General features: G+C 49.1%; 3 protein-coding genes and 1 non-coding gene across 7 annotated transcripts in view; 3 read left to right on the top strand and 1 right to left on the bottom strand.

Moving 5' to 3' along the window:
• The window catches only part of SLC44A5 (solute carrier family 44 member 5), a 380,222-nt gene extending 376,657 nt beyond the window's left edge, over nucleotides 1-3,565 (bottom strand). For all 3 annotated transcript variants that reach the window (XM_074221155.1, XM_074221159.1, XM_074221156.1), the window contains exons 1-2: nucleotides 2,937-3,565; nucleotides 2,606-2,767 (exon numbers count right to left, since the gene is read on the bottom strand). The gene's annotated coding sequence lies outside the window, so the exon portion shown is untranslated. The remainder of the gene's footprint in view (nucleotides 1-2,605; nucleotides 2,768-2,936) is intronic.
• A 286-nt stretch (nucleotides 3,566-3,851) lies between these two features.
• Nucleotides 3,852-21,795, top strand: LOC141512319 (medium-chain specific acyl-CoA dehydrogenase, mitochondrial). 2 transcript variants are annotated; one of them, XM_074221160.1, is made up of 12 exons: nucleotides 3,852-4,028; nucleotides 4,130-4,217; nucleotides 4,648-4,745; nucleotides 4,829-4,898; nucleotides 5,574-5,674; nucleotides 7,778-7,858; nucleotides 14,187-14,317; nucleotides 14,663-14,771; nucleotides 17,346-17,486; nucleotides 18,323-18,418; nucleotides 19,845-20,093; nucleotides 21,679-21,795. In XM_074221160.1, exons 1-12 carry the CDS (start codon nucleotides 3,999-4,001, stop codon nucleotides 21,748-21,750), a joined length of 1,266 nt encoding a protein of 421 aa, XP_074077261.1. In that variant the 5' UTR covers nucleotides 3,852-3,998; the 3' UTR covers nucleotides 21,751-21,795. The 2 variants fall into 2 exon arrangements, with proteins under 2 accessions (XP_074077261.1, XP_074077262.1); XM_074221161.1 differs by lacking the exons at nucleotides 3,852-4,028; nucleotides 4,130-4,217 and having other exon boundaries at nucleotides 4,648-4,726; nucleotides 21,679-21,793.
• Nucleotides 21,796-22,671: 876 nt separating this feature from the next.
• Nucleotides 22,672-27,748, top strand: LOC141512314 (geranylgeranyl transferase type-2 subunit beta-like). Its single transcript, XM_074221154.1, is given in 10 exon segments — nucleotides 22,672-22,767; nucleotides 23,211-23,408; nucleotides 24,251-24,356; nucleotides 25,273-25,325; nucleotides 25,412-25,459; nucleotides 25,462-25,524; nucleotides 25,913-25,957; nucleotides 25,959-26,039; nucleotides 26,645-26,794; nucleotides 27,241-27,748. Coding segments are annotated over 9 exon segments (876 nt in total). The 5' UTR covers nucleotides 22,672-22,767; nucleotides 23,211-23,219; the 3' UTR covers nucleotides 27,382-27,748.
• LOC141515749 (small nucleolar RNA SNORD45) lies at nucleotides 23,452-23,535 on the top strand. The gene has a single exon (XR_012476495.1). It is a non-coding gene; the product is annotated as a small nucleolar RNA SNORD45 (small nucleolar RNA).
• Nucleotides 27,749-27,967: the final 219 nt, after the last annotated feature.

Genomic DNA, 27,967 nt, shown 5'->3' with positions numbered 1-27,967 from the left:
CAGGCCTCATCCTTGGGGCTTGGTCAGGAGAAGTACCACCAGGCAGGGGGCATCTGGCGGGAATGGGGGCTATGGAGAATTAGGGTTCAGACATTAGTCTTCTGCCTCACCAACATTAACTGCCACCTGTCTGAAGGTTCTAGAAAGAGGTTTGACAAATTCCCTTCCATCTTTAAAGTCTTCAGGGAGGATGTAACATTCCTTCTTTTAAAAAAATAAAATAAAATTAGGGGCTTAAAGATAAAACAAAAGATTCAGAGAACTGAAGGACAGAGAAATCCTGATTCCTATCAAGTGGTTGAAGATTAAAAGAATGTGAAAGAGAAGAAAGGAGAAGGTAACAGAATAGCTGAAACTCAGTAATTGATGTGAACTACTTTCCCTATATTGGGAATTCTTCTTTGTTTCTGTGTGTCTCCATTTTTGTCTCTTTCTCCACTCCCCACCCACCATGAACCCCTTGGCAGTCTAATGAAATCTGTGTACCACTTCTCAGAATGATGTGTATTGATTTAATTCATAACTGAAAAATACTCTTACCTTTAGTTAGGAGTTAGTAAAAAAAAATCAATATATAGATTCTCTGTTTAGCATGGATATATCTATATATCTATATATTTATATGTCGATATAGAGAGTTTATTAGATTGCTTTCTATCGGGGGAGGGGGGAGTGGAAGAAAGGAGGGAGAAAAACGTAAAACTCAAAACCTGTAAAAAAAAAAATGATTGTTGAAAGCAACCATTACATGTGGTTGGAAAATAAACAAAATATTTAATTAAGAAATCAATATATAGGGGTCTTTGTTTTGTTTCGTTTTGTTTTTTCACTCATCCAAGTTTTGAAATCTACTCACAATGGACACCATATTAAGACTGGACTGACTTTTAGGAAAATAGCTGCTTACATTTTAAATTATCATGATGTAACTCCAAAGAGGTCCTCAGGACAGAAATCATCTAGTAAGGGTCAAAGGAAGGGGAAATGAAGAGTGATGGTTGATGAAGGTCTACTGAGGGATAAAGGATAATGAAAGTGTCATTCATTTGACAAGGAGACAGAGAGAGGTGTCTCATCATACGTATGGGGATTAGGAACATGACAGAACCCACCAAGACTTGGCCAACTTGTTTGCTTTGCTACTTCTTATTTCTCTTGATTTACTAGTGCACAAGTGAAAATGTCCAAGGAATCTACAAAAGGTTGCCACCTTGGGAAGTCCTAAGAAGCAAAAGATGCTAATGTAACAGGTGGCAAGCTCTCCAATGAAGCTCATGGTAAACGCCTAAAAGTAAAGACTAGAGGGGAGAAAGAGACACTTGAGGAGTAAAGTCTAGGTGTTCTGGTGTCTGATTTCAACTTCTGGAACACATTTTAAGGCACAATATCTCATAATTGTGACATAAGAAAATATTATAAAAAAGTTTTATAAAGCAAAAACCTCATAAACCCTGTTCATATCTGTAATAGGCAAGGAAAGGGTATGTGTGAAGGTGGGGAAGAATGTAGAGGTGTATTTACAATAAAATAAAGGGACTTAGCTGGGCTGGGAATTGGAAAAGAAGGGTAAAGTTGATTTACAGTGACAAGCAAATCAAACTATTATTTTTGGGTGGATGATAAAAGGAAAATAATTATGAAGGGCTAGCTAGATCCAATTATTCAGCAGGAATAAGAGAAAGGGGGGAAGATAAAGGGTTGGGATTAAATTGCTTCAAGGAATTATCAACTCTAGATAACTAGTGCTGACTTCATTCCCTTATTTTTTCCTTTCTGTTCTCTCCTCCAGCAAAATTTCTCTTTGTGTTGTCTGAGTGTCATTATTTTAGGAGGGGGAGAGGAGAGGCCCAAATGGGTAGGGAAGGATCAGAAAATCCCTCATGTCAGAAGTTGGTTTAGATTTATATTTACACAAGCAGCTCCTTAGAGAGTGGCCCTCATCTCAGAAACAAGTCAGACAGGTGGGAGGGGGGTATGTGAAGAAAAAGTGGGGGATGCAGAATGGCTCCTAGGTCACAAGCCTGAGGGACTAGGGAAGAGGGTGTTGTCCTCCTTCATAGTAGGAGGACATGAGCGTTTGAGGAAAAACATCATGAGTTTTCAATGAGAAAGATCACACGGGATTTACTATCTGATGACTATAGTCATATTGGATGACCCAGCAGAATCAGTTATGACTCAGTAGAACTCAGTATCTCTTTTTCTGCTCCAGCAACGTGGGTCAAATGCAAATATCAAAATTGGATAGGTTCTATGTGACATGTTGGTGCCTCCAAGGCCTGTGTGCCCGGGTCATTCTTTTACATCCACATCCTCTTCCTGATTGGTGATGGCATCAGAGGAGAGGAGGAGATGTAGCTGAGAAATGTTGGAAAAGTAGAATCGACGGGCCTTGGCACCACACTGGATCTCCTCCTCCTCCTCCAGTCCGTGGTCACTCCAAGTCACGCTCCAGCCACTAAAGTGACTTTCGTATAGCTCAGGTCTGATCGTGTCACCACCCCGACCCCACTCGGCAAACTCCAGCGGCTCCCCACTGCCTCTAGGATCCAACACAACATGCTCTATTTGGCTTTCAGAACTTTTTAACCCAGCCCCTTCCTACCTCTCCAGTTTTCTTGTGGCCTCCCGGCCAAACGCGTCCTCTTTTGTCCAGAAACGCCGTCCCATGAGCTAGGGACTTCCTCTCCGGCATGTTCTCCGTCCTCAAGTCCCAGGCGGACCTCATGTTCTGCAGGTAGCCTTCCCCAAAGTCAGAATTAAGACCCTGAGAGACATATAAGATGGAAGAAATGAAGTGTGATGTAAAGCCATTCCCTCAGCATTAGCTCAAGAATCGGAAAGCGTTGGGGGGCTGGCCCACGTTTGGAGCTGTGGGTGTCCGGCAGGTGAAGGGGGGCAGTCTGACTGAGGGTGAAGAGGCACAAGTGACGCACCTGGCGGTCAAGTCTAAGTAATCAGAGGTCCGGTTCATTCTGCTCTGGTTGTGTGGCCGGAACACTCTGCACCCCGGTTCTGAAGCTCCGGCCCCAGGGTGCCTGCGGAACCGAGGGGAGGTCAGGGGGCAGGGCATGGGGGGCTGGGGGCTCGGGGAGACGTTTCCCGAGGAAGACAGGCGGAGGGGCGGCGGCCCTGGAGGCGGGAGGACCTGGGTTCGAGTCCGGCCTCAGACACGGGCCTTGGGCGAGCCGCCTCGCCCCACTGCCTGGCAAAAACCTAAAAACAAGAAAAAACAAAGAAGAAGAGGGCCAGAGACAGAGGGAGAGGGGTGAGCCAGGAGGCCCGGGGCTGGCCCACCCGCGGGCGGGGACCCACGAGCGGCAGAGGCCAGGCCCGGGGCAGCTGCCAGCCTGGGGGCGGGGGGGGCGCCCTCGGGGGTCGCTGGGGCCTGGCTTGGGCATGCTGAGGGGGGCTGCCCATGCGAGTGGGGGGAGCCACGGCCGGGGAGGCCCGGGGTGCGCCGCCCCCCAGCCGTGCCAGGGCCGGCCTGCGCTGCGGGGCAGGGCCGATGCCCAGGCGGGGGGCAGGGGCGCCCCCGGGCCCTGGAGGAGGGGCAGAAGGGGCCCGGGGGGGCTGCGGGGGGAGGGGGAGCGCCGGGGAAACCGAGGCAGGCGGGGGTCACTCCCGGAGGGGCCCCATCGCGCGGGGAGGGGCCCGGGCGGGGCCTCCCACGTGGTCCCTCGTGACCTCTCACCCACATTCCCACTTTGGCCCCGCCCCCGGGCCTCAGCCCCCTGGATCGGTGAGTCCCATTCGCTTTGGGGGGGGGTCTTCTCTCCGCCCCGCCCCCCGCCCCTCTCCTGGACCAATCCAAGTGCAGCAGGGTCGCGAAGACGCGTGGATCCCTGTCCAGGCAGCCAATCCCGTCCTCGGGGGCGGGTCCCCCGCGCCCACGCCCGTCGTGGGCGGAGCGCGCTCTCCGGGGGCGTGTCCTCGCGGGTGGGCGGGGCCAGGCCCGGAGGTCGCGGCCCGGCGGGGCCAGAGCAGGGGGAGCAGCCATGGCGGCGGTGCTGAGGCGCGGGGGGCGCGTGAGTGGGGGGCCGGGCGGGGGGCGCGGGGCGCGGGGGTGGGGGGCCGGGCCGTGGGGGTCCCCCCCCCCCCCGCCCCGGCTCAGGACCCCCGCCCGCAGGTGCTCCGGGGCGGCCCCGCGGGGCTGTGGAGGCGGCAGCACAGCAGGGCGGAGCCGCGGCGGGAGCCGGCCCGGGGCTTCAGCTTCGGTGAGTCGGGGCCCCTCCCGAGCCCCCCACGGACGGGTCCCGGCCCCCCCCCCCCTCCCGCCCCCCGCCCGGCCCCCCCCGCCCCTCCCGGGCCCCCCACGGACAGGTCCCGGCCCCCCCCCCGCCCCTCCCGGGCCCCCCACGGACGGGTCCCGGCCCCCCCCCCGCCCCTCCCGGGCCCCCCGCAGGCAGGACCCGAGCCCCCACCCCGGCCCGCGGGTGAGGAGGGGCCTCCGGGCGGGCAGCCGGGCCCTGGGCACCCCTGGGGCCGGCCCGGGCCGGCGTTCGCCCCCGCCCGGGAGGGGCCAGGCCTGGCAGGGGCAGGTGGCCGTGCCCCGCCCTCCCAGGCCGGTGGGGGGCTTCCTCCCAGAGACCTGGAGGAGGGGGTGGGGCTGGGCCCGGGGGTGCCACGACCCCTCTCCCCCTCTAGAGCTCACCGAGCAGCAGAAGGAGTTCCAGGACACTGCCCGCAAGTTCGCCAGAGAAGAGATCGTACCCGTGGCACCCCAGTACGACAGAAGCGGGGAGGTGGGTGCGGCCGCGTGGCCCGGGCCGGGGGAGGCCGCAGGTGGGCTTGGGTCTTCACCGACTCCCCGACTCTTTTCTCGTAGTATCCTGTCCCCCTTATTAAAAGGGCTTGGGAACTTGGCCTGATGAACACTCATATCCCGGAGAGCTGTGGTAAGCCAGTCCTTGCTTTCCTTTGACCGTGTGTTAAGTTGTCTGGAGGAAACGTTTTACTGATGTGACCCACTGAGGGTCCGAGGCGTTGTGCATCGGGAGAGGGGCTCGGGTGGCCCTGGGCAAGACCCGTTCCCCATGGAGAAGAGCCGCAGACACCTGTTTTCTCCTAAATATAACATCAAAAACTGAACTGTTCAGCAAACATAGACAACAGTCCAGAGGCCGGGTGTGTGCTCTGGCTCACAATCCCAGGGCCCTCGGCCCTGCCACTGGGATCCCACTGAAAGTCGAGCAAGGCAGAGACTCAGACTCGTTGCTGGTTAAGGGGCAGTTTGTTTGACCATGGGATTTTGTGTCTCCTCTGGATCTGAGGTCAGCAGGCCCTCCCAGAGCCAACAGTCCCCCAGAGAAGCTGCTCTGAGAGGGCCTTGAGTCTGACCTCATGACCTTGGGTCTGGGGAGGTCGCCAGGCCTGGCCTGGCTCTGGTCCGTGGGAAGAGCCAGTGCCGACCTTGGTCCCACTGGCTTCCAGTCTGGGCTCTCCAGCAACCCCAGGTTTTAGAAGCTGATTCTGCCCGTGTTGTCTTAACTGGCGATGAGTCCTCTCTTCTGTCCTGGCATTCACAGCAGGCCTGGCATCTTGTGTTATATTTATATTTCCAATGTTAACAGGTGGCCTTGGACTTGGGATTTTTGATGCTTGCCTTATTACTGAAGAATTGGCCTATGGATGCACGGGTGTTCAAACAGCCATAGAAGCAAATTCTTTGGGGGTAAGTTCCCCTTTTCATGATGGCCACATAATGAGGGGAAAGGGGCCACTTGCAATTTCATGTAAAAAGTCCTATTTTCCCATGGTGAGTTCATTACCTATCCGGCAGGAGACAAATATCTCTTATCATCTTTAGTCTTTTCAGCTTGTAGTTTATCACTGTGTTGATCAGAGTAATGAAATTTTTTAAAGTCAACTTTGTCTATAATAATGTTGTCAATGTACAAATTATTCTTCTAGTTCTGCCCACTTCTTTCCGTGTTGGTTCATAAAGATTCCTTTGAAAATGCCCGTTTCATTATTTCTTATGGCATTGTAATAATTCATTACATCTATATGCAATTTTAATTTAGCCATTCTTCAATCAGAAGATACACCTTTAGTTTCCATTTTGAGGCTTCTATGACAGGAGCTGCTCTGAATGAATACTTTTGTACATCTAGGTCCTTTTCTTTTTTGTTTGATTTCTTTGGGAATATAAGTCTAGTAATATAGCTGGGTCAAGGATATGTGGACACACAGTTTGGTAACTTTCTGAGTTTCCTTCCAATCTTCCAGAATGGACTAGATCAATTCAAAGTTTTACCCATAGTATGCAAAGGGGCCTGTTTTCCCACAACATCTCCAGGAGCTGTCATTTTCTTCTATCATTTTTGTCATTTTGATGGGTATAAGGTACAGTCTCAAAGTTGATTCAATTTGCATCTCTCTAAATTCTAGAGATTTAGAAAATTTTTTCATGTTTGTCAGCAAGTTGGACTTATTTCTTCATTTGAAAATTGCTTATTCATATCCTTTGACCATTTATTAGAGAATGACTCTCTTATAAATTTGAACCAGTTTCTTAAATTTCTTAAATATGAAACCTTAATCATAGAAACTTGCTGTGGCAAAAAGATTTTTTTCCCATTTATGTTTCCCTTTTAATTTTAGCTACTTGCAATTTGTTTTTGCAAAAACATAAAGAATTTTTTTATAATCTTTATTGTCCATTTTATCTTACATGGTTCTCTATGAGCTCTCCCTAGTCATGGATATGAAAGATAATTTCTTCCTTCTTTTTCCAATTTATTTTGATGTGACCTCTTGGAACTTATCTTACAACATGGTATGAGTTGGTAGTAAAAGCCAGCAGCTAGGTGGCACAGTGGATGGTATACTGGCCTTGGATTCAGGAGGTCAAAGTTTGAATCTGGGATCACTTGCCACTTGGACAAGTCACTTAACCTTGATTGCCTTGCATCCAAGGTCATCTCCCATTGTCCCGATTCATATCTGGCCACTGGACCCAGATGGCTGTGGAGGAGAAAGTGAGGCTGGGGACTTAGCCCAGCCCCCCCCCCCCCCCACTTGAATCCAGTTCATGTGCTTGTCATGGCATCCCCTCTTCTGATGTCACAGTCTTCCTTGAAAATGAAGGACAAACATTATTATTATTATTGTTATTGTTATTATTATTATTATAAGTGTCTGTGGGGGGGAAATGTTTGTGGAACCAAGGGATTATAAATTTTACCTTCTGATTTATATCACAGTGTTGGGTAGTTTAACCTGCCAACAAGCCCTTCTAATACAGTGGGGTTCTCTAATTGAGTGATTTAGGATCACAGACAGGCTTGAAGTTAATTTGTGATGTTTATGGCTGAAGAACTGACCTCTTGGGTGTTCTGGTGGATCCTTATGTTCCCCCTTTGGCCATGTGGCACAAAACTGTGCCAGCTCTTGGGGCATGTGCTTGGTGGCGTGGTTGGGATGTGACCTTGGCCAACTGAAGCCCAGCGGCTACATGGGCTTGTTGCCAGCCACAGTACAGGAAGTCACAGGAGGTGCTTGCTGGCTCTCCGCCCACATGTTCAACACTGCCTCAAATTATCCAGGTCTGTTAGCAGTTTTCTACACATTGTGTGAGCAGGTGTCATCTTCAAAAGGGATTCAATGATGAAAGTTGTCTGACGTTTTTGCCCCATAGATTCTCTAAAGGGTATAGCAGGCGCTTCTGGGATCTGCCCCCTCCAGGGCATTGGCTAGTTATACACTGGGTTTGAACTGCCATCTCTCTATGCTAGTGAATGGCACTTTTTTAAGTGATCGTTTTCTTGCGCAGCAAATGCCTGTGATCATTGCCGGAAATGAGCAGCAACAAAAGAAATACCTGGGGAGAATGACGGAGCAGCCATTGATGTGTGTGAGTATGGACCCTCCTTGGAAACAGTGCTCCTCTGATGCTGCTCAATAGTGACCATTTTGTAAGGACAGCTTGCCATTCATGTCATTCTGCTAAAAACACTGGTTGGAATTGGAGCTCTGCATGGTATGGGGAAACAGTCAGAAGTCCGGGGGAGCCCCCACAGTTTACTCTGTCAGATGTGGCTCCTCACAACAAGGCCCTGCCTGTAGCATGGCTGTCTCTGTTCCTCATGCTCATGGTAGTTTTAGACTCAGAACCAGGGGGTTAACTTGGAAAGCCATCCATTGGTGGATTAAAAAATATTTATACTGACTGGACCAGCAAGGACCTCTGGTCTCCTTCCATCTCTGGTCCATGGACCTACCACTAAGAAGAGCCAGAAGTAGAGTTTGGACCCTGGCCTGGGACCCACCATGATGCCCCTCTCAAAGGGGCTCATTCCTACCCTCTCTTAGTAGTAGAGCAGGCAACACACAAAATGGTACAGGAGGACGAGACTGGGCCAAGGCTCCCAGTTGCCAGGTTCATGCAGTCAAGATTTCAAGAACCTTCTGGACTAATGGCAGGCCTGGTTGTCCTTTGGAGGGCAGATATGAAAGACACAGTCACGTTTTATTCAGTTGTGCTAATGACAGAGAAGAATTTGAAGATTTGGAAAGGTGACTATTTGGAAGACAAGTAGATAATTCTAGAGCAGCTAAGTGGCACTCCAGTATCAGAGAGCCCTGCCAGGTGACCAGGCACATCCTAGCTGTGTGGCCCTGGACAAGTCCCTTCATCCTCTGTGCCTCAGAGACAGAAATGGAGTTAGAAATATCAATTCACTCTACACCTTTGCCAAGGATATTGCAAATGGAGTCTTAGTTGGTCAGGACTGAAACTGGAAGTAGGCTAGTGGGCCATGGGGGGGTAGAAGAACTTCAGGGGAACCCTCCAGGCCAGGGAGTGTTTTCCTGGCAAGACAGTCCAGCCCCTGCCAGAAGGATCATGAATTCTCAATTTGCTCCTGCTCACGGGGTCTTCTCTGGGCTCCCTGGCGCCCCCCCCCCCCCCGGGCTCTCCCTGCCTCCACTCTCTCCCTCTCCAGTCCCCCCTGGGTAGCCACCATCTTGCCTAAAACCTCCCCTGGTCCCAGGCCTCTAGGATGAGGGTGGAATCATGACTGGTTCAGGGAGTTCCCCAGGATGGACACATCCTCAGGCATGGTGGTCAGCACCTCTTAAGTGAAGTGAGAGCTTTACCTGGAGAACTGAGGGTGACCTCTCCAGAGTCTGGACTTGAACCCATGTCTTTGCTCTCTCTCCACTGAGCCTGACATACCTGCCTTAAGTGTCCTTAAAGCTGCTGTGAGCCAGAGTGTTGCTGGGGTTATAGAGGCCCAAATTTTAATGCACACCCACCCAGTAATGATGAGCTGGGATTTGGAGACCTCCTGGGATCTCCTCCCTGGCTCTTTGAGCTCCCCTTTTGACCCCAGGAGAACAGACCCAGGTCTCTTCAGGGCATCACCCAGCTGGCTCCTGGACCCATCCCAGGCTTCCTCCTCTGTCAGGTACTCCTCCCTCAGAAATGTTCAGGCTTCCCCTGTGGGCCCTCCAGGCCTGGGCAGAGGCCCCTCCAGCTGTTTGACAAGCCTCTCCTGAATGTTTGCCAATTGCCAGAATCCTGATAACAGGGAAATGAAGTGGAGTGGCTTAATAATTGACAGTGTCCCATAAGGTGAGGACTGAAAGGGAGACTGCTGGCCATCTGGCCTTGTGTCCCAAGTGGCTGTCCCCCCACCCCTGCCCATCCCACCTTTTCAGGACGTCTGGCTTCCATCTAGGCCTTTAGCCCCCCCCCCCCCCCCCCCCCCCCCAGCTGTCTCCCCCTGAGCCCCTGGTAGGGCTCAGGATACTTGATACAGGATTTCCCACAGTTTGCACTCTGGATGAGAATATGGCTTTACAAAAGCAAAATGGTCTTCTTTGCTATGGGGGGGGGTCTATGATTGTCTAGTCATTGGGGGGGGATTGAGGTTTGTATTCTGTGCCTCAGATGAGACTGGGATTTGACCCCCCTCAACTTCTGGGGGGCCTTTGAAGGTCCTGCTGCCACTGCCAGCTCCCCCCTCCCCAAACATGATCAGGGGCACAGTCCTAGCTCACTGCCTGCTAATTGGAAACCTGGATCAGATCTGGGCTTGAAATTTAGGACTTTAGAGAGGACTTTAAGGTTAGCTATGACCATTTAGGGGTCCAAGCCAGGAAACCCTGTCTGCTGGCCTCAGTTTCCTCACCTCTAATACAGGGATGAGCCTAGGAAGATCCTCCTCCCAGGCGTTATGGGAATCCCAACTGCTCTCTAAATAGCAGCAGATTGTGAGGTAGAACAGCCAGACTTTGGGTTGCTAGCTAGATGGTTTTTTGACAGATCAAAGTTTTATCTCAGTCTTTTTGGTGTAGAAAGCAACTTCAAATCCCTCTCAAGGCCTGAGACAGTGGTCACTGAGCTTTTGTTATCTCTGGCTTCAGCTAAAATTGGAGTTGATCCCAAAGCATTCTGTCTGTTCATTCCGTAATTGGCCTAGGCACTAAGCAGAGTGAGACTTGGGGGCAACGTTAGTCCCCCAAGTTAGTGTTTTTGGGTCTGCTGAGCCGGGCTGGGTGGGCTGCCTCCTGAATGACCTCCCCACTCCAGGCTGGGCAGCCTCTGCCATCTGCCATCCAGGACACGCTGTGGGGGGGTCCTTGACTCCCAGAGTGACCTCTTTGAGCCCCAACTCGGGTGCTCCTCCTTATGAGGAGGCCTCTTGGTCAGGGATCTCATCAGGCCAGTTCAGGGCCAGCCTAGCCGTAGTCCGCCCATACGGGGGCCTCCTGTGGGCTGGGCCCTAGGCCACAAGCTTTACAGTTGTCCAGATGAGAAAACTTGAGGCAGACGGCAAGGTCACCCTGCGAGGACGAATCTCAGGTTGAATTTGGACTCAGATCTCATTGATTCCAGGTCCTCCACACACCCCACTCTGCAGAGCTGCTCTGGCTCTACCAAGGGGCTTCTTGGCTCTTGGGGTTCAGGGCTTGTTTTTCTCCCACCCATTTCTCAGGTACTGAAAGCTTTGGGAGCTGTTTGAGTGGTGAGGGCTAAATCTCCCAGCTCCACCCAGCAAGTATTTATTAAGCTCCTGCTGTTTGCTGAGATTCTAACAGAGGGAGCAGACCCTACTCCTATTCTGGTTGGGGTAAGGTGCCAGTGCTCTATCCTGGCCGTGGCCAAGGATGGAGACAGTGCAAAGGCTGCGACCTGGCAGGGTTGCCCCAGAAGCCTGGTTGTGTGTTCAAAGATTCCTCAGGAGAGTTTGGGTAGAGCTGGCCAGCTGCGTTGCTTACTTGAAGGAGATAAAGAGGTGGGGGAGGGGGCTGTGTCAGAGTGTAGTGTTTGGGGAGCTTTTCTGGAAACAATCATTAGAGGGTGCTCTGGGAGAGCAGGGCCCCTCACTCCTAGGGGCCCATGCTCCTAGGGACCTGAGCCAGCCCAAGGCTTCCTGGGTCTCCAAGCCAGATTTTGGCCAGAACCTTCCCTAGTTGCAAAGTTGGAAGCTGATCCAGGATTATTGAACCCAGCTGGGATCAGAACATCAACCTCTGCCATGTCCACTTATAGGATTGCTGGGGCGCTGTGGGCCTGGCTCAGCTCCAGCTGACTTCCCCATCACCCCTGTCCCCAGTGCTCAGTTCTGTGGTGTCATGTTGGTCTGTCCAGCCCGTGTTTGGAGCTGGATGTCTGGCCCCTGGGCGCCTCAGCCTCCACTTGACCTCTCCTGGGCCTTGGCTTTCCCAACCCTCTCCATGACCCGGCAGGTTCCAAGGCGTTTCTCCAGGTGTGTGGCCAGCACCTGGACTGCAGTTCCCTCTTCACCAGTGGTTTCCTCTTGAGCCCATTGTCCGTCCAGCAGCCAAACAGAAGTTGTGAAGCACAGGGCTCACTGAGTCACTCCTCCCTCAGGGCCCCTCCTCTGGCCTCCCACGCTGTCCACCACTGGGCTCTGGCCTGTCCTTCCTCCCAAGCCAGGATCCTTGGGAATAGTCACTGGAACAAGGAGTCACTGCTGAACTAGATTGAAGAGACTCCAGCAGAAGGGGAGGAGGAAAAGGGACGATGACATTGTCATTGAGCAAGTGTGGTGTACTGCACTCCATGTAAAGAAGGCCCAAGGGAAAAGAATGTGTGCACATGCTACACAAGATAGAGGAAAGACAAGGGATTTTCACACTCTGGAACAAATGAGGAAGGACCCCTGGAGAAGATGGGACCTTCAGGTTTAGGGGGGGTGCTTTTCAAAGACCTCCAAAGTAGGAGATAAAATCCACCTGAGGAACAGGCTGAAAGAAGGCTGTTGGCCTGGAGTACAGACTATCCCAGGTGGATTAATGTGATCAGGGGGAGGGAGACTGCAACTGTGACTTATCCTAGAAGCTCAGGGAGGACGTAGGAGAGGAAAGAGATGGCCTGACTGACCGTAGAGGTTACGGAGCAAGGAGAGCATAGGACTTCAAGGCTGGGAGCACTTGGGACAGAAAGGAAATGGGGAGAGAGATTGGGCTCAAGGGAGAGGTTCAAGTTCTGTTCTGGACATGCCCAGGGGTGGCCCAGAACCTAAGTCTGATCACTGGACCCCAGGAGTTGTGGAGATTGCTGATGGAGGGGCAGGAATAAGCGAACCAGAAGAAAGTGCGTCCTAAAAGGTCAGAGCAGTCATGTGACTAAAAGAGGACAAGCACAGGTCTCCCACGGTGGATGGAGAGCCCTCCAAAGGGGGGGGGTGCTCACAGAGATCTCCCTCAATGGTCGTGCCCATTCCCAGGCCTACCACCAGGGCACCCCTGGGTCTGTCTACCTGCAACTCTTGAATAGGTATGATGTGGACTCTGAATCTCTCACAGTTGCATTTCTCTCATTTCCCTATGAAACCACAGAACTCGATTGTGCAGCTGCTTCCCAGCTAACTCAGATTTTTAAAAAGAAGTGACCAGAAGAGGGAAACGAGGCCAGGAAAGCGGGGACAAATGGGAGAGTGACCTGTGTTCTGAAATGGGAGCCAGAAATGCCAGGAGAAAGATCTGAGGCTGGCAGGGGGGGAAAGGGGCCAGAAGAGGAACAGCCTCTGCCCAGGTGGGTGAGATGATGATGATGGGAATGAAAACCAAGAAGAGGCAGAGGCGCTATAGCACTATTTTCCTCCAAGGAGAAATGTCAAGCAGAAATGATCAGTGGGGAGTTAATGGCTCAAGAGGAGCAAAGCAACAGGAGAAAAGCCAACTTTTCTTCATGATCTGACCTTAGCTCACCCACTATTATTGGAAAAAGTGACTAATATAAGGAACTGTGGCTGCCAGGAATGTTAAAAGAATAAGGGAAATGGGAGCAGCCTCACCAGGGTGGAGAAGGACAAATGTCTTAGTTTTGAAAAGCCATGGACCAGAACAATGGTAAAACATAGTTTCAAAAGAAACTTGGTCATCTCATCTTGCAGGGCCTGGGAGCATTTCCAAAAGTACAAGGAAAGTCATTTCAGCTTTTATTTGGTCTGTTGAGGTCCCTCCCTACTCTCTGGACTTTGTTCTCAGGAATGCCAGAAGACCCTAAGGAACATGAGAGGGCAGAGGACCCAAGGGAAGGGACCCTCACTCCACAGAGGGTGACTGATTTGCAGGGCTACAAGAGCCCCCTCCTATGAGGAGCCTGAATCTGAGTAACTCAAATGGATTTGGGGTCCCCTGGCCGCAGGCCCTTTTCTTACCTCCAGACACACTACATAACCATGTTGATGAAAAAATAGAGTCTGCTAGGAAGAGGCCTCTCTGGGCTACAATGGTGGAAATGAAGACACACCCACATTTGTCTGCAAAATAAGTAAGGGCTTGGATTAGACTTAATATTGCTGCCATCAGATGAGTCCACCCTAGAGATGGGTAGCCCTAGAACCTTCCTGTCCATAAAAATGAATATCCCCCTAAAATAAGGAGAAAGCTTCATGTTTTGATAAGCTTCCACACAATCTTCTTTAGGGTCTGGGCAGTTTCCAGTTTGCCTTGTTAGACCCATTGGGAAATAAATGCCCACCAACTCTTAGTTTTTAATGTGGCTTCCTATTAATCTAAATAGCTTTGATTTGATCGTTTCTTTTAGCATTTGCATTTATTTCAGCAATTAGGGTTTTTTAGGCCCATCTGAGATACTCATTTAGACTAGCAGGGTATGTGTCTCTAGACAGCACTTGTTGGAGTATTCTGGATTGTCATGTTTCCCAATTAACGGGGCCTTCTTTGATGGGTTTGTTTTCTAGGCTTACTGTGTAACCGAACCTGGAGCAGGCTCTGATGTGGCTGGTTTACAGACCAGAGCAGAGAAGAAAGGCAATGATTATGTTATCAATGGTCAAAAGATGTGGATAACCAACGGTGGAAAAGCCAACTGGTGGGTTCAGGGAAATGGTCAACTTCCTTGGCCTCCCCTTTATCATGAACTTGAACTAGGTCCAGGAAAGGCGGCCACTTCATCCCTGAAGCCATGCCGAGGCAAAGAAGCCAAGGTTGGCTTTTGTTTCTGTGGGAAAAGTGTTTATTAGATACCAGGCTGGTTCCTGGGGTTTGCATCGTGGGGAAACATGTTCACCCTTGTTCATGTTCATACGCTCACACTCCACCTCCCACAAGACCCAAGCTGTAGACGATGTCCAGTGTTGTCCTCTGAGCCCTATTCTAGTTGGCCGGTGGGAGCAGCTGCCCCCACACTGGCACATCCTCCCCATCCATTTTGTAGGTATTTCCTTTTGGCTCGCACCAACTCTGACCCCAAGGCTCCAGCCAGTAAAGCCTTCACTGGATTTATTGTTGAGGCTGACACCCCTGGAGTGCAGATTGGAAGAAAGGTAAGATGTGTCCGTCCATCTCTAGTTAATGGTACATGTGGTTGGATGTTCATTAAGAATGAATGAGGCCTCTCTCTCTCTCTCTTCTGGATTTTCTTTTAATGAACACAAGTCCTGTCCAGTGGCACACAGCTTCCCTAGGTACACTTGTACCCCCAGAGCACATGACCCATCTGTGGACCCAGACCTTGACCTGCAGGCCTTCAGAGCCTCCACAGCTCTTGCCACATCTTCCAGTAATCTTTAAAGCAGCCACGTGGGGCACTTTCCTTGTTTGTCTCTTCCTTCAAGGTTTGCCAGAGATTAGTGCAAAGTTTGGCTGCTTCCCTTCCTCTAGTTCCCTGGACTGCCTTCCTTGCTCCAGGCCCAAGTCTTTGCTGGGCGGTCTTTCAGCCCCTTTTAGTGTCCAAAAGGCCCAGCCCAACAGGTCACCTGAAATTGAATAGATCTGAATTCTCTGACATCTTTAATGGAATTTGAGTCTCTTAAAAGAGAAGCTTTTTTGCCCAGGGAGTGGCTCTAGGCCACCAAAGCCTGGTGTGCTCAATAGAGAATCCAGTCCATTTTCCCCTGGGTTTTCAGCTCTGGGACCTGTTCTTGTGACATCACCCTGTGAAGGCCCCCTCCAGCCTCCATGGCTCGTGGGGGGAAGCTCAGACTTCTGAAAGGGTGTGAAGGGGGCAAAGAGAACTTTCTTAGAAGCATCAGGATCAGGAGCCAGCCCCTTTTCAATCCTTCTCCCAGGAAATCTCTAATTGATGAACACTCTAGGTGAGCACATTCTCCCCAGGATCCAAGCAGAGGATTGTTGACCATGGAAGCTCCCTTGGTGGAGGAGACTATTGCAGGCTGTGGAGACATGCCACAGGCTTTATTTCCTAATTTACCCTAGAAAATTGGTTGTGAAGCCTGTCAGCTTTCTTCTCCTTTTCATCAAGAATACCTTGAATCGTGGCAGCTAGGCAGCACAGTGGCTAGAAAATCGGCCCTGGAGTCAGGAGGACCTGAGTTCAAATTTGGCCTTAGCTCTATGACCTTGGGCAAGTCACTTTAGCCCAATTGCCCTAAATAAAATATTTTTAAAAGTTAAAAAAAAAAAAAGATGAATTGTTTAAAAAAAAAAGAATATCTGAATCCTGGACAAGGAATTTATAGGAGAGGACAGCCAACTAGGTAAATAGATACCCTTTGGGTAATAACACTATCTTGGAATCATCTTCTCCACTTTGAAATCTTGAAAAGTGATCCTTGAGGACTCAAAAACGTGTCACCTCCAGTTATTATCCCACTTAACTTATCTTGGTCCACCCAAGGCTAGTAAAGCCACCTGACAAGAAGCACTTATTAAGGGCTTTCTTGTTAGCGGCCCCTCACCTGTTCTGGAGTGGAGCCCTGCCCTGGCCCTGACAGCTTCCATTCTGATGGGGGAGGCAGCATATCTACATGGTACCATACACAGGAGGATCAGAGGAAATGGCTGTGGCTGGAGTAGTCAGGAAGGACTGGTCTTGAGATCCAGTGGAGGCTTGGCAGGAGGGACAGCCACGTGTAAAAAGTTGGATATGTGGGAGGAGCAAGAGCAAGGGTCCAAATCTGGGGAAGAACAGGGGTACTCAACAGTAACGGGGAAATTCAGAAGAGGATACGTTTCCAGGGGAGGTTGAGAAGATCCACTCTGCATTTGTTGAATGTGAAATGCCAACAAGATTTTGGGTCAAAGTGGCCAATAGATTGTTGCATATAGGGTCAAGTATTTAGATGGAGGGAATCATCTAGAAAGAGATGGTTATTTAACCTATGAGAGCTGACGAGATCACCAAGTGAGGGAGCATGGAGAAAAAAGAGAAGACAGGGCTTGGGGGGCCTGGCACAGTTAGCAAGGATGATCTAGATTAAAAAGCCACCAGAGGAGGAGAGGAAAACCAAGAGGAGAAGATTGGGGGAGGAAGGATCATCGTGTCAAAGAGGGGGATCAGGAAGAGGCCATTGGTAGTCTGTCAGGTGAGTGATGAGGCCCCCATGACAGGATTTCTCGGTGGAGCAGAGCTGGTCAGGAGAAATCTGCCAGGGGAGGAAGGATCTCAAGAGGCCTTCAGACTGGGCTGTGTCCAGAAAGAAGATGGGCCTGGGGAAGAGAGGGGCCAGTGGGGGAGGCAGTCTGCTGGAGATGAGGGTATAGGTTGGCCTTAGCAGAGGCCCATGACCTGGAAGGCCAGTAACTTGCAGTCCCCCAGAACAAGGGCTGGGTGTCACACAAACCAACCTCTGGTTCCATCTGCACTTGTATTCTTGTCATTGTTAATCCATGTGCAACTTTCCATTGACTCCTTTTCACCTGGGCCCATTATTTTAGACTCTTGTGATCCTTTTAGATTGTGGCTTTCTCTTCCAGTGTATTTACTCTTCCTCACAGATCTGCTTAGCAAGAGCCTGTCTATTTTTGAGCAAGTTTTAAGTTACTTACCTAAAGCTCTTTCCTTAGAGCTTTCTACATTTAAAAAAATGGAAATATATGCAAATGTAGTCTACAAACTTTCCTTATTAAATGTCTTTGGTTGTCACTGTCCTTTTCAGGAGATGAACATGGGCCAGCGATGCTCAGACACCAGAGGCATTGTCTTTGAAGACGTGGTTGTGCCCAAGGAGAATGTCCTCATTGAGGAAGGCGCTGGCTTCAAAATCGCAATGGGTGCTTTTGATAAAACCAGACCTCCAGTGAGTAAACATGTCACTGGATTTTGTTTTTACCTTTAGCAGAGCCATGTGGGTAACAAATAAGTGGTTTGTACTACTGGAGAGGCCCAGGGAGAACCCCCTGCAAACAGGACTCCCTATCTCTATCTGTGTAGGAAGGCTTTTTAAAAAGCCTTTTAAAATAGGATTTTTTCCCAAGTTACATACCAAGACAAATTTTAGCATTCATTTTTACAATTTTTAGGTTCCAAATTTTCTCCCTCCCCTCTTCCTAAAATATGTACAGTTATGTTAAACATATTTCCATTTTAGTCTTAGTTGTGAAAGAAGAAACAGATTAAAAGGAAAAAAGCCTCAAAAAAATAAAATGAGAAAAGTGCTTCACTCCTCATTCAGAGTTCATCAGTTCTTTATCTGGATACGGATGGCATTCTTCTTTGTCAATCCTTTGTACTTGTCTTGGATCATTGAGAAGAGCTGGGCCGTTCAGGGTTGATCATCACAGTGTTGTTGATAGTCTGTACTGTGTTTTCCTGGTTCTGCTCAATTTCACATCAGTTCATACAAGTCTTTCTAGGTTTTTCTGAAATTTGCCTTTTTCTTATTGCAAAATAGTATTTCTTGACATTCCTATCCCATAACTTGTTCAGCTATTCCCCAATTGATGGGCATCCCCTCACTTGCCCATATTTTGCTATGACCAAAAGAGTGAATATAAAGATTTTTGCCCATGCAGGTCCTTTTTTCCTTTCTTATGATCTCTATGAGAATACAGATCTGGTGGTGATGTTGCATCAAAGAATATTGAGCAGCTTTTACAAATTACAACTTTCTTTGATATTCTCTCACACCCACAGGTCGCTGCTGGTGCTGTTGGGCTTGCGCAGAGAGCTTTGGATGAAGCTAGCAAGTACGCCTTGGAGAGGAAGACCTTTGGAAGGCCCCTTGTGCAGGTATGATCACCTTAGAAATCATAGTCTCCTCTCCCTTGGAGGGGAAGAGTGGCTCAGGGATCTATCCTGGGCTTCTGGAGATTGGGGTCGAGCTGGGCCTCAGCCTCCCCAAGAAGAGCTGTTGTTAAAGCATTCCCTAGGCTTTCTTCACCTTCTCAGAGAGGTCTTTAGGCTTGGGTCAGACAGGATGTGCCGCTGACTGACCACAGGCCCCACGTCAAGGGCTGCTCTAAGGAAGACAAAGCCTCAGTAATGGAATGAACTGCAAAGAGTTATTAAAAGATGAGATGCCTTATATTGAAATGGGTTTCCTTTTGAATTTCTTCTACTTTTTTATTTGCACTTAATTCTCTTTCTAGACAGGAACTTATGTTCCTGGGGAAGTGGGTCTGTCATTCACTGCCTTTTTCTAGAATTCTCTCTGAGATGAAACTGTCAGACCCACTCCCTGGTAGAGGCCAGCCAGGGGGTTGAGTTTTACTATAACAGGCCTCTCTTTTTCTTGATACTCATCTGTAGTTTTAGAAAGGCAGCATTAATCACCATTGACCAGAACTCATAATACAAATTGTGGCTAAAATAGATAAACCATGATACTCCACAGATCTTATATCAAGGTCAATATTGGGAGGGGGATTTACACAAAGGGATGATCCATGTCTTCCCTCAAGCTCAGCTTTGCAAGTGCATGAGCATCTGCTAGGGGCTGGGAGCAGGAAGACAAGTGGCAACCAAGGCTATAGCCCCATGGGGAGGGTCAGCCACTTGGAATTGGTTGTCATCCTTCTTTGACCCTATCTGTGGACAAATAACAAATTGTGGCTCATGCAAGGAATGAATTATTTGATGGGGAGGTGGGGGGAGTACAGGGGCTGTTAAAAAAAAAGATAAAGAAGCATGCAAAGTCTCAGATGACATGAGGCACATTTGAGTGAAGCAAACCTGGGAAAATCAAATGCCCAGTGACACAAGCCTCAAAAACTAAAATGCAGCTGTAGAGACCAGCCTCAGTCCCAAAGATGAGAAAAACTCAGAACTGCATCGTCACCATGAGGAGGAGGGAGAGTTTTCTTGGTTCTGCTGATTTGCCTTTTTAAAGACTTTATTAGGAAGAATGGTAAGGAGAGAGGAGCAAGAGAGCTGAAAACAAAATACCCACAAAGAATAAAATGACTAAAAAATGAACTCAATATGTCCGTTAAAGATTGTTTATTTAGAATTTTTTTCTTGGTTATTGAATGGTGATAATTAAGTTTATCATAATTCTTAAATGTTTTATATTTTTGACAGAAATCAAATTCATGCCTTTACCAATAGATTGTAGTCAGAAAAAAAACAGCAGCAGCATGTTTTTATTCTTTTGTGATTTTTTTTTCTACTTTAGATGAATGACATGTCGTGCTCTTTTTTTCTTCATTAACCTTAGCACCAGGCAGTGTCCTTTTTGCTGGCTGAAATGGCGATGAAGGTGGAACTAGCCAGATTGAGTTACCAACGGGCAGCATGGGAAGTCGACTCGGGCCGTCGCAATACCTACTATGCTTCCATTGCCAAAGCATTTGCTGGCGACATTGCAAACCAGCTGGCTAGTGATGCTGTGCAGATTTTTGGAGGCAATGGATTTAACAGTGAATATCCAGTAGAAAAACTGATGAGAGATGCCAAAATATATCAGGTCAGTTTTTTTATAATTAGATGTTTACAAGAGCATAGCTCCCTATTTGAGAATTAAATACCTTATTTTAAATCACCTAAATGAATTAATGTTCCCAGAGTCTTTACCCCACAAACATGAGAAGAGCATGGATATGATGTCAGTCCTCTTTGGAGTCTCATCCCCCTTTCATTTGGTTCTGGTGTGACCCCAGGGGCTACTTCAATTTTTTTAAATTTGTTTGCAGAATGACCACTTGGAGGAAATGGGGGATTTGCTAGGCTGTCATTAGACCAGCCTTGGCAGTGAATCCATCTGCACCTAGACTAAGTTTTCTAACAGCACATGGATTATTGAACAGAAAAATGGCCTAGCTGACTTTCCCTTTAGAAGTTGAATCTTAGGGGTGGCTAGGTGGCATAGTGGATAAAGCACCAGCCTTGGAGTCAGGAGTACCTGGGTTCAAATCCGGTCTCAGACACTTCATAATTACCTAGCTGTGTGGCCTTGGGCAAGCCACTTAACCCCATTTACCTTGCAAAAACCTAAAAAAAAAAAAAACAATGAAAAAAAGAAGTTGAACCTTTACCCTAGAAAGTGGGGACTCCCCTTATACTTTCCTCACTGTGTTGGCCACTGAGGAGGCCAAAAAGGACAGGCCCTGACCCCGTGGAAATGAGCTGTGCCTAAATCGTAGGCAAATTGAGGCTGTGTGAGGGACTAGTCACTGGGCGCACCGCCAGCACCCGTAGTCAGCCCCTGAGGGATTGCCCGGACAAGAGGGCAGTGTTCACTAGCCACGGATCCTCAGTTCTGGCAAATGACCTAGCAGGGCTTGATTCATCTCCTCAGAGTCCTGTGAATTGGGTCAGAGCCTACTTAGTGCAAGGGACTGAGATGCAGATCATAAATAGCCTCTGTTATTATTTGTCATCCTCTGATATCTTAGCTGAATTTTGACAAGTTGTGTGGTTGAGGCCCGTTCCTGACCCTGCTTGGGGTTTTCCTGGCAAGGATACTGGAGAGTTTGAGATTTCCTTCTCAGGCTTGTTTGATGGATGAGGAAACCGAGGCAAGTAAGGTGAAGTGAGCTGGGGCACCCTGGGCAGTACCTGAGACCAGATGTGAGCTGGGGGCACTCCAGCGCCCTTGGGGGCAGTGTCTCTTCTCATATGTTGTGTTTTGTGGCATTGTGAGACTGTAGACTAAGCTCCAGTCATCTGGGCAGCCCCATCCTTTCTAGTCGTGAGATAAAGGACTTGCCCAAGATCACTCGGGTCTCTAGGCACTGGCCCCCAGGCCGTATGGCCTTTGGTCCCTCTGACACCTTTCTCCCTCGGCCCACCTCAGTGGCTCCAGGGTCAAAGAAAGCCCTTCCTGACCCGGGCCAGCACCTCCTGATGTCAAGAAAAGCCGTGCTGACATCCAGATGGTTTGCTTTTTGATAAGAGACAACTTCCTGCGCTCCTTTGGGGACTCCCAGGGCATCTTCCACGGTGTCTCCGAAGGAGAGGTGGCCGTGGCTGCCCAAAGGGGGGCCGGGCCCTCGTGGAGGCCGTGGGGCAGCACCGGGGCGGAGGCTAACCAAAGGCTAACTGTCTTTCAGATTTACGAAGGGACGGCCCAGATCCAGAGGCTGATCATCGCGCGGGAACACCTCAGCAAGTACTCCACTTGAGGCCAGTCCGGACCCCTCTGAGGAGCCGGGGAAGTGACCCCAGAGGGGGCCTCGATTCTGTTCATAATCTGGTGAAGTGGGAAAAAAAACCTGCGCTTTCTTCAACCCCCCGTAGTGCTAGATCGTGCGGGTGCCGGGAGAGATCACGGGACCGGGGCCCAGGGGGCCCAGGGAGCGGACCTGGCCCAGGGGGCCCAGGGGGCCCAGCGAGCCGCGCCAGGCCTGGGCCTAGAAGAGCGCCCGGCCCAGCCTCCTCCAGGCCCGGCCGCAGCCCCCTCTCGGCACCGGTTTTCGTGGGGAACTGGAGAGGGCCCCAGGACGCACCCCCTGCCTTAACCCACGTGGGACTGGCCGCCCCGAGGGGGGCGCGGGCCTGGAGCCAGGGCGGGAAGTGGCCCCCGTCACGGCGCCCCCTGAGCCGCCGCAAGAAATCCGCTTCAATAAAATCCGCTTCACCAAAGCCTGTGGGACTGCGTGGTCTTGAGTGGGCCCCGGGCAGCCCCTTGGGGAGCGCGGCCGCGTGACCGGGCCTCGGGCCTCGCGGGAAGCCTGCGGGGGGGGCGGGGCGCTGGCTGACGTCACCCTCGGCCCTGCTCGCCGTCCCCTCGGGAGGGAGCCCGTCCGCGCATGCGCCGGCGCCTCCCGGGCCTTTCTGCACAGGCGGCGGCGCGGCCGGCCTCGGGGGCGGGGCGCGCGGGGGCGCGCACGCCGGCGGGGCGGGGCCGCGTGCGTGCCGACGCAGGCGCCGAGTGACCTGGGGCGCCAACGGCGCGCCTCGCCCTTTCCTTCCGGACTCCGCCATGGTGAGCGTGGGCTCCGGGGCTCCGGGCCGGGCTCCCCGGGGGTGGGGGGCGGCGGGGGCCGGGGAGGGGGGCCCTCCGCTCAGCCCGGCCCTTTGCCCCGCACAGGGCACGCCCGAGAAGGGACGTGGTCATCAAGGCCGACGCGCCGGACACGCTGCTGCTGGACAAGCACGCGGCCTACATCGCGGCCTACGGGGCCAAGAAGGACGACTACGTGCGTGGGGCCGGGGCCGGGGTCCGTGATGCGCGGCGTGGGCTAGCCGAAGCCCGGGGGGGTGGCGCCGCCAGCACCAGGCGTGCTTGTTCCGCCCCCCCCAGCGGGCATCAGGGGCAGGGGCAGCGTGGCATGACCCGGGCAGCCCGGGCAGGGGCAGGGCCAGGGGGCCGCCTTGGGCCGCCCGGCCCCCTCGCTGGCCGTTAGATCGCGGCAGCCTCGCGGCCCCCTAGCCGAAGTAGTGCCCGAGAAGGCCAAAACTGGGCGTTCCGAGCTGGGGGGCTGCAGAGCGCCGGCCCTGGGGTCCCGAGCCCCCAGACACTAAGTAGTTCCCTAGCTGGGTGCCCCTTGGGAAAGCCTAAACACGCACGTGTGCCTTGGGGGTGCTGTCATATCAATGTGCTGGAAAAGTGTGAAGGTAACAGGACACTTGTACGCCTTAGGAGTACTGCATGTCTGAGTACCTGAGGATGAGTGGAATCTACTGGGGCCTCACGGTGATGGATCTCATGGGACAGCTTCATCGGATGAATCGAGAGGAGATCCTCACTTTCATCAAGGCGTGCCAGCATGAGTGCGGCGGCATCAGCGCCAGCCTGGGGCACGATCCTCACCTTTTGTACACTCTTAGTGCTATTCAGGTAAATTGTGGCTGGTTTTCAGTGATAAGCTTGTTATTTTCAAGGTCAGTGATGTGATGGCATGTATTAGCTGAATCTAAAGTTGATGCATATCACTATTTTAGCTCTAGAATTACGCTGAGACCTTGAAGATTAATTTTTCATGATAATCATTGCTAATGTCGGTTGCTTAGACCTTAATGTAGTGATACTGTGCCCTGGTAACATTATGGTTGGTTGGTGAATGACATCACTGTTTGAGGCAAAAAGTGGAGAGAGAGGGCCAAAACGAAGACTCTTTCTGTACCTTGTTCTGCCACTGATTTGCTTTGAGTTTTTGAACTTTTTAGGGGAGGTCTATGGCCTACCTGACTGGCAAGTTCCTGGGATGCCCAGTACCAAAAATTACTGATCCCAGTTCTTTTGCCCTTAAGGAGTTTACATTGTACCTATCCAGGTAGATAGGTTAACTGCAGAAAGTTCTAAGTGCTTATCTGTATAATTTAGAGAAAGAGAATGTCCTTCTGAAATAGTTTTTCCCTAAAATGGGGGCACTTGGATCAGATGGTTTAAACTTAATGTTACTAATATTGGATTGGATATACCTTCGTGGTATGGCCTCTGGTTTTCATTTAGTGTTCCTAGTGCTTTGTTACTAAGCAGGCACTAAATAATTACTTTAAAATTGACTGAAATTTGCTCTTTGCCACTAATTCTTAATCAAAATGGGAAAAAACACGAATTTTTTTCCTAAAATGAATTTGGAAAGTAATTTGAATTCAGGAAATTGAACTGTTTCTGGAAAATCTATTATGAAGATAGTGACATAAAATTTAGTAATTACTGCATTTTTTATTTTGCAGATTCTTACTCTTTATGATAGTCTTAATGTTATTGATGTAAATAAAGTTGTTGAATATGTACAAAGTCTACAGAAAGAAGATGGATCCTTTGCTGGAGACATCTGGGGTAATAATGCTTTTCTGTCAGTTTAGCTGTAATACCCACAAGTGCCCTGTCAAAATAGGCCCCTTAAGTGCAAGGAAAGAGTATTCCCTGCCAGGTTGCTTTTTTTTTAACTCATTTTGTAGGAGCTGACCTGGCAAGTTAATGTGTCCTATGGGACTTAAAAAGAAATTAAACTTTTTAAGTTTGCCATTTTTTCAGGTCCCACTAAGCAGCTGGTCTGCTTGGAGATATGTCTGTCTGCTGGAAGTTCCAGCATGCACTGTAGTAATTATATTTCAGCAGACCTGAGCACTGGATCAGAGGGGGCAAGTCTAAGATGATAAGGTAGGTAAATCTCCCCCTGATATTTGGTGGCTTTGTAAAGTTTTTTTGGTATTTTTCTGTTTTTTTAAAGACTCTGTACTGGAAAGAAGGGATTAGAAATAACAAAACTTTACAAACTTGCTGAATATTTGAGTGAAAAAGAAAGGGAAAGGACAGTATTTTACCTTACAATGTAAAAAAAAATCCTTTTACAGTTCAGTATCATCACCTCATTGACACAGTGCAAGCTGTGCTGTCCAGGAAAAGGATTAACTGGAAACCAGCTGCTTGATTGGGATGTGAAAATTGAGTTTTTTAAAGGGGAGCAAGTTATTCCTTCCTCTCTGTGCCCCCCCCCCCCCACATTTTTGTATTTAGTCTAGTCTAGAATTGCTCTTTTATGGTTAGCTCTGACCTTGGGGGTAGTGAGAGCCTTCTTCCCCTCCTAACCTCCTAGCATCCAGAGTGAGGTTGCAGGGTCAGAAGCCCAGGTTTCACTTTGGCTCTAACTGGAGGAATGGTGTGGCTTTGGAAATGTGGAAAGAAGCAAATCTTGTTGCACAAGTACTTACTAATGGGCTGCTTGTATACTCTGGGTGTCTTCTTTCCTCAGGAGAGATAGATACAAGATTTTCCTTCTGTGCTGTGGCCACATTAGCTCTTTTGGTAAGTTCTAATTACTGTTTTGAAGTAATGAAATTAAACATTTCTTGTGTGTTTGGAATTTCATTGAAAAACATTTTGTCTTGTAGGGGAAGCTAGATGCCATCAATATTGACAAGGCAATAGAATTTGTTTTTATCCTGCAATGAACTTTGATGGAGGATTTGGGTGCAGGCCAGGCTCTGAGTCCCATGCTGGGCAGGTATGTCATCAGACTTTTACCCTAATGCTGAAATGTTAAGGCAGTATTTGAATGTTGACCTCGTGCACCAAGTTTCATGAGGTGTGCTGTTCAATTTATATACTGTTAGCTAGCTGCATATTATCTTTTTCTGAAGTTGGCTAACATTCTCCATTCCTAGAAACCCAGAAGCATTGTCACACTACCACCTTATTTATCCGCTGAAAATTGTCATCTTTGAATTCCAGTGGTTTTGTAGTCAGTCCTACACTAAACATTCCTATCCTGTGTGTTACTAATTCAAAATACATTGACACAAGGGAAGAAAGATCCTTAATATAGCAATAATCCTATAATGTGGAAGTCGAGATAAAGTTTATATACATGAACTTTATGTCTGTAATTTTAGATCTATTGTTGCACAGGATTTCTGGCCATTACCAGCCAGTTGCATTCAAGTCAATTCTGATCTGCTTGGTTGGTGGCTTTGTGAACGCCAGTTGCCATCTGGTGGACTCAATGGACGACCAGAGAAGGTAATATAATGAGGATCCCAAGGCCCATTCCCTTTGATCTTCTTTTTAGTGTTATCTGTCACTGGAATTCAGAAATGAAGACATCTTAATACTTTTAGAACATAAATTTCATTTTTCAAAAATGTAATTATTATGTCCCATGAAAGGGATATTGTTTTAAATCTAAGGTAGAGCCTAGACAGTGAAGTTATGAGCCCAGCTAGATAACAGATTTGAATCCCTTCCTTCTAGGCCCTTGACTGCTATTTAAAACACAGTATTTCTTCTCACCTCCCATGGAATTCTGTTCCAGAGAAAGTCAGTACAGTGTTTGAAATTGTTTCCATTCTCTTTGCCCCCTTGTCCTTCTTGGTTGCCTATTCTGAATATCTGGGCTGTTCTAAGCTATTCTTTTGACCTTGGAATTTTGAAATTTTATCTACGCTGGAAGCTTTCATTCCTTCTAACTTAGAATTAAGGTAGCATAGAAATTTTTCCTTTTATGTTAATTTTTCATTGGCTTAGGGCAGCCTATGTTCTCATCCACAGACCAGATTTAGTTGCTGGCATGAATGGAGAGATGGAAAGTTGTCAAAGAAATAAATGTTTGTATCTCTTACCCTTAGCTACCAGATGTATGTTATTCCTGGTGGGTCTTGGCTTCCTTGAAAATAATTGGAAGACTTCACTGGATTGACCGAGAGAAACTGCGCTGTTTCATCTTGGCTTGTCAAGATGAAGAGACTGGAGGATTTGCAGACAGGCCAGGAGATATGGTAAGTTGTCACTGGTTTCTATGTCACTCTTGGAGGTTTTTATATCAAATGGTTGCTGGGCAGAAACACTGTTAAAGAAAGGTTATAAGATAAATATAAATATACATCCTTCTTCCTCAGGTGCATTACTGTTAAGAGTACCTGATGAAAACTAGCCTGCCAATTTAATAAGAATATGAAAGAAGAGTATTTTTAACTTGTATGTTTAGGACTTTGAGCTTTTACAAGTATAAAGTTTATGTCATTAAATGGACCTGGTTACCAGGGCTTGTTCAGCTGGGCTTTTTTGTAACTTAAGAACTACTCCTTTATTTCAATGTGATTATCTTACTTTGCAGCACTTTCCATTTTTGAAGGGCCCCTGCTTTTTGCAGGTTTTTGTGATTGAACTTTTGTTGTATCAGTAGAATTGTCTGGGTTACTGATCTTTCTTTCTTCCCAAATAGGTAGACCCATTTCATACTTTATTTGGAATTGCTGGGCTGTCTCTGTTAGGAGATGAACAGATCAAGCCAGTCAATCCTGTCTTTTGCATGCCTGAAGAAGCACTTCGAAGGATAAATGTTCAACCAGAACTGGTGAACTAGGCGGCAGAGATCTGTATTTTTACCACCTTTACTTTTTCAACATGATTTGAATATAGCAAAAACGAGCATTTTAGTGAATGGGTCTTATTTTGTACATTGTCAATAATTTTAATAAATTATAGTTGTATATTTATGTTCTTAAGTAGATTGTAAAAAAGGCAGCTTCTGTCTCACCTGAGATGATTGATTCACTGTAGTGATAACTAATTCTTAGCGCAATAGATTACTGGTACTTGAAGCAAGCAAAAAAATGAGCAAGTGTGGAATTTTACGCATGTGATGCTCTTGATGTGTAAATAAGAGATGGCCTTTCTGTTTAATAAGCTCTTAATAAAAACCAACAAAAGGGAGAAGGCCTTGCTGAGGGCTCGGTCATTAGCGTTCTTGTGCTGCACGAGCTGGGCGAGCACTGCCTTGTTGCTGTAAGTGGGCTCTGAGCTTGGCCGCTTGGGGGGTGGCATGGCGGTCACCGGCGCACGCGGACTGCTGCCCCCTCTGCGAGGGGCACCCGGAGGCTGCAAGCGGGCTGGGGGAGGGAGAGGGCGCCGGGCGCCCCGCGGCCTGGGGGAGGCCCGGATGTCCGGCA

Source organism: Macrotis lagotis, chromosome 2 (assembly GCF_037893015.1).
Source record: "Macrotis lagotis isolate mMagLag1 chromosome 2, bilby.v1.9.chrom.fasta, whole genome shotgun sequence".
Lineage (NCBI taxonomy): Eukaryota > Metazoa > Chordata > Mammalia > Peramelemorphia > Peramelidae > Macrotis > Macrotis lagotis.
Note: the sequence above shows the minus strand (reverse complement) of the source record. Positions and strands in the feature narration are given on the sequence as shown.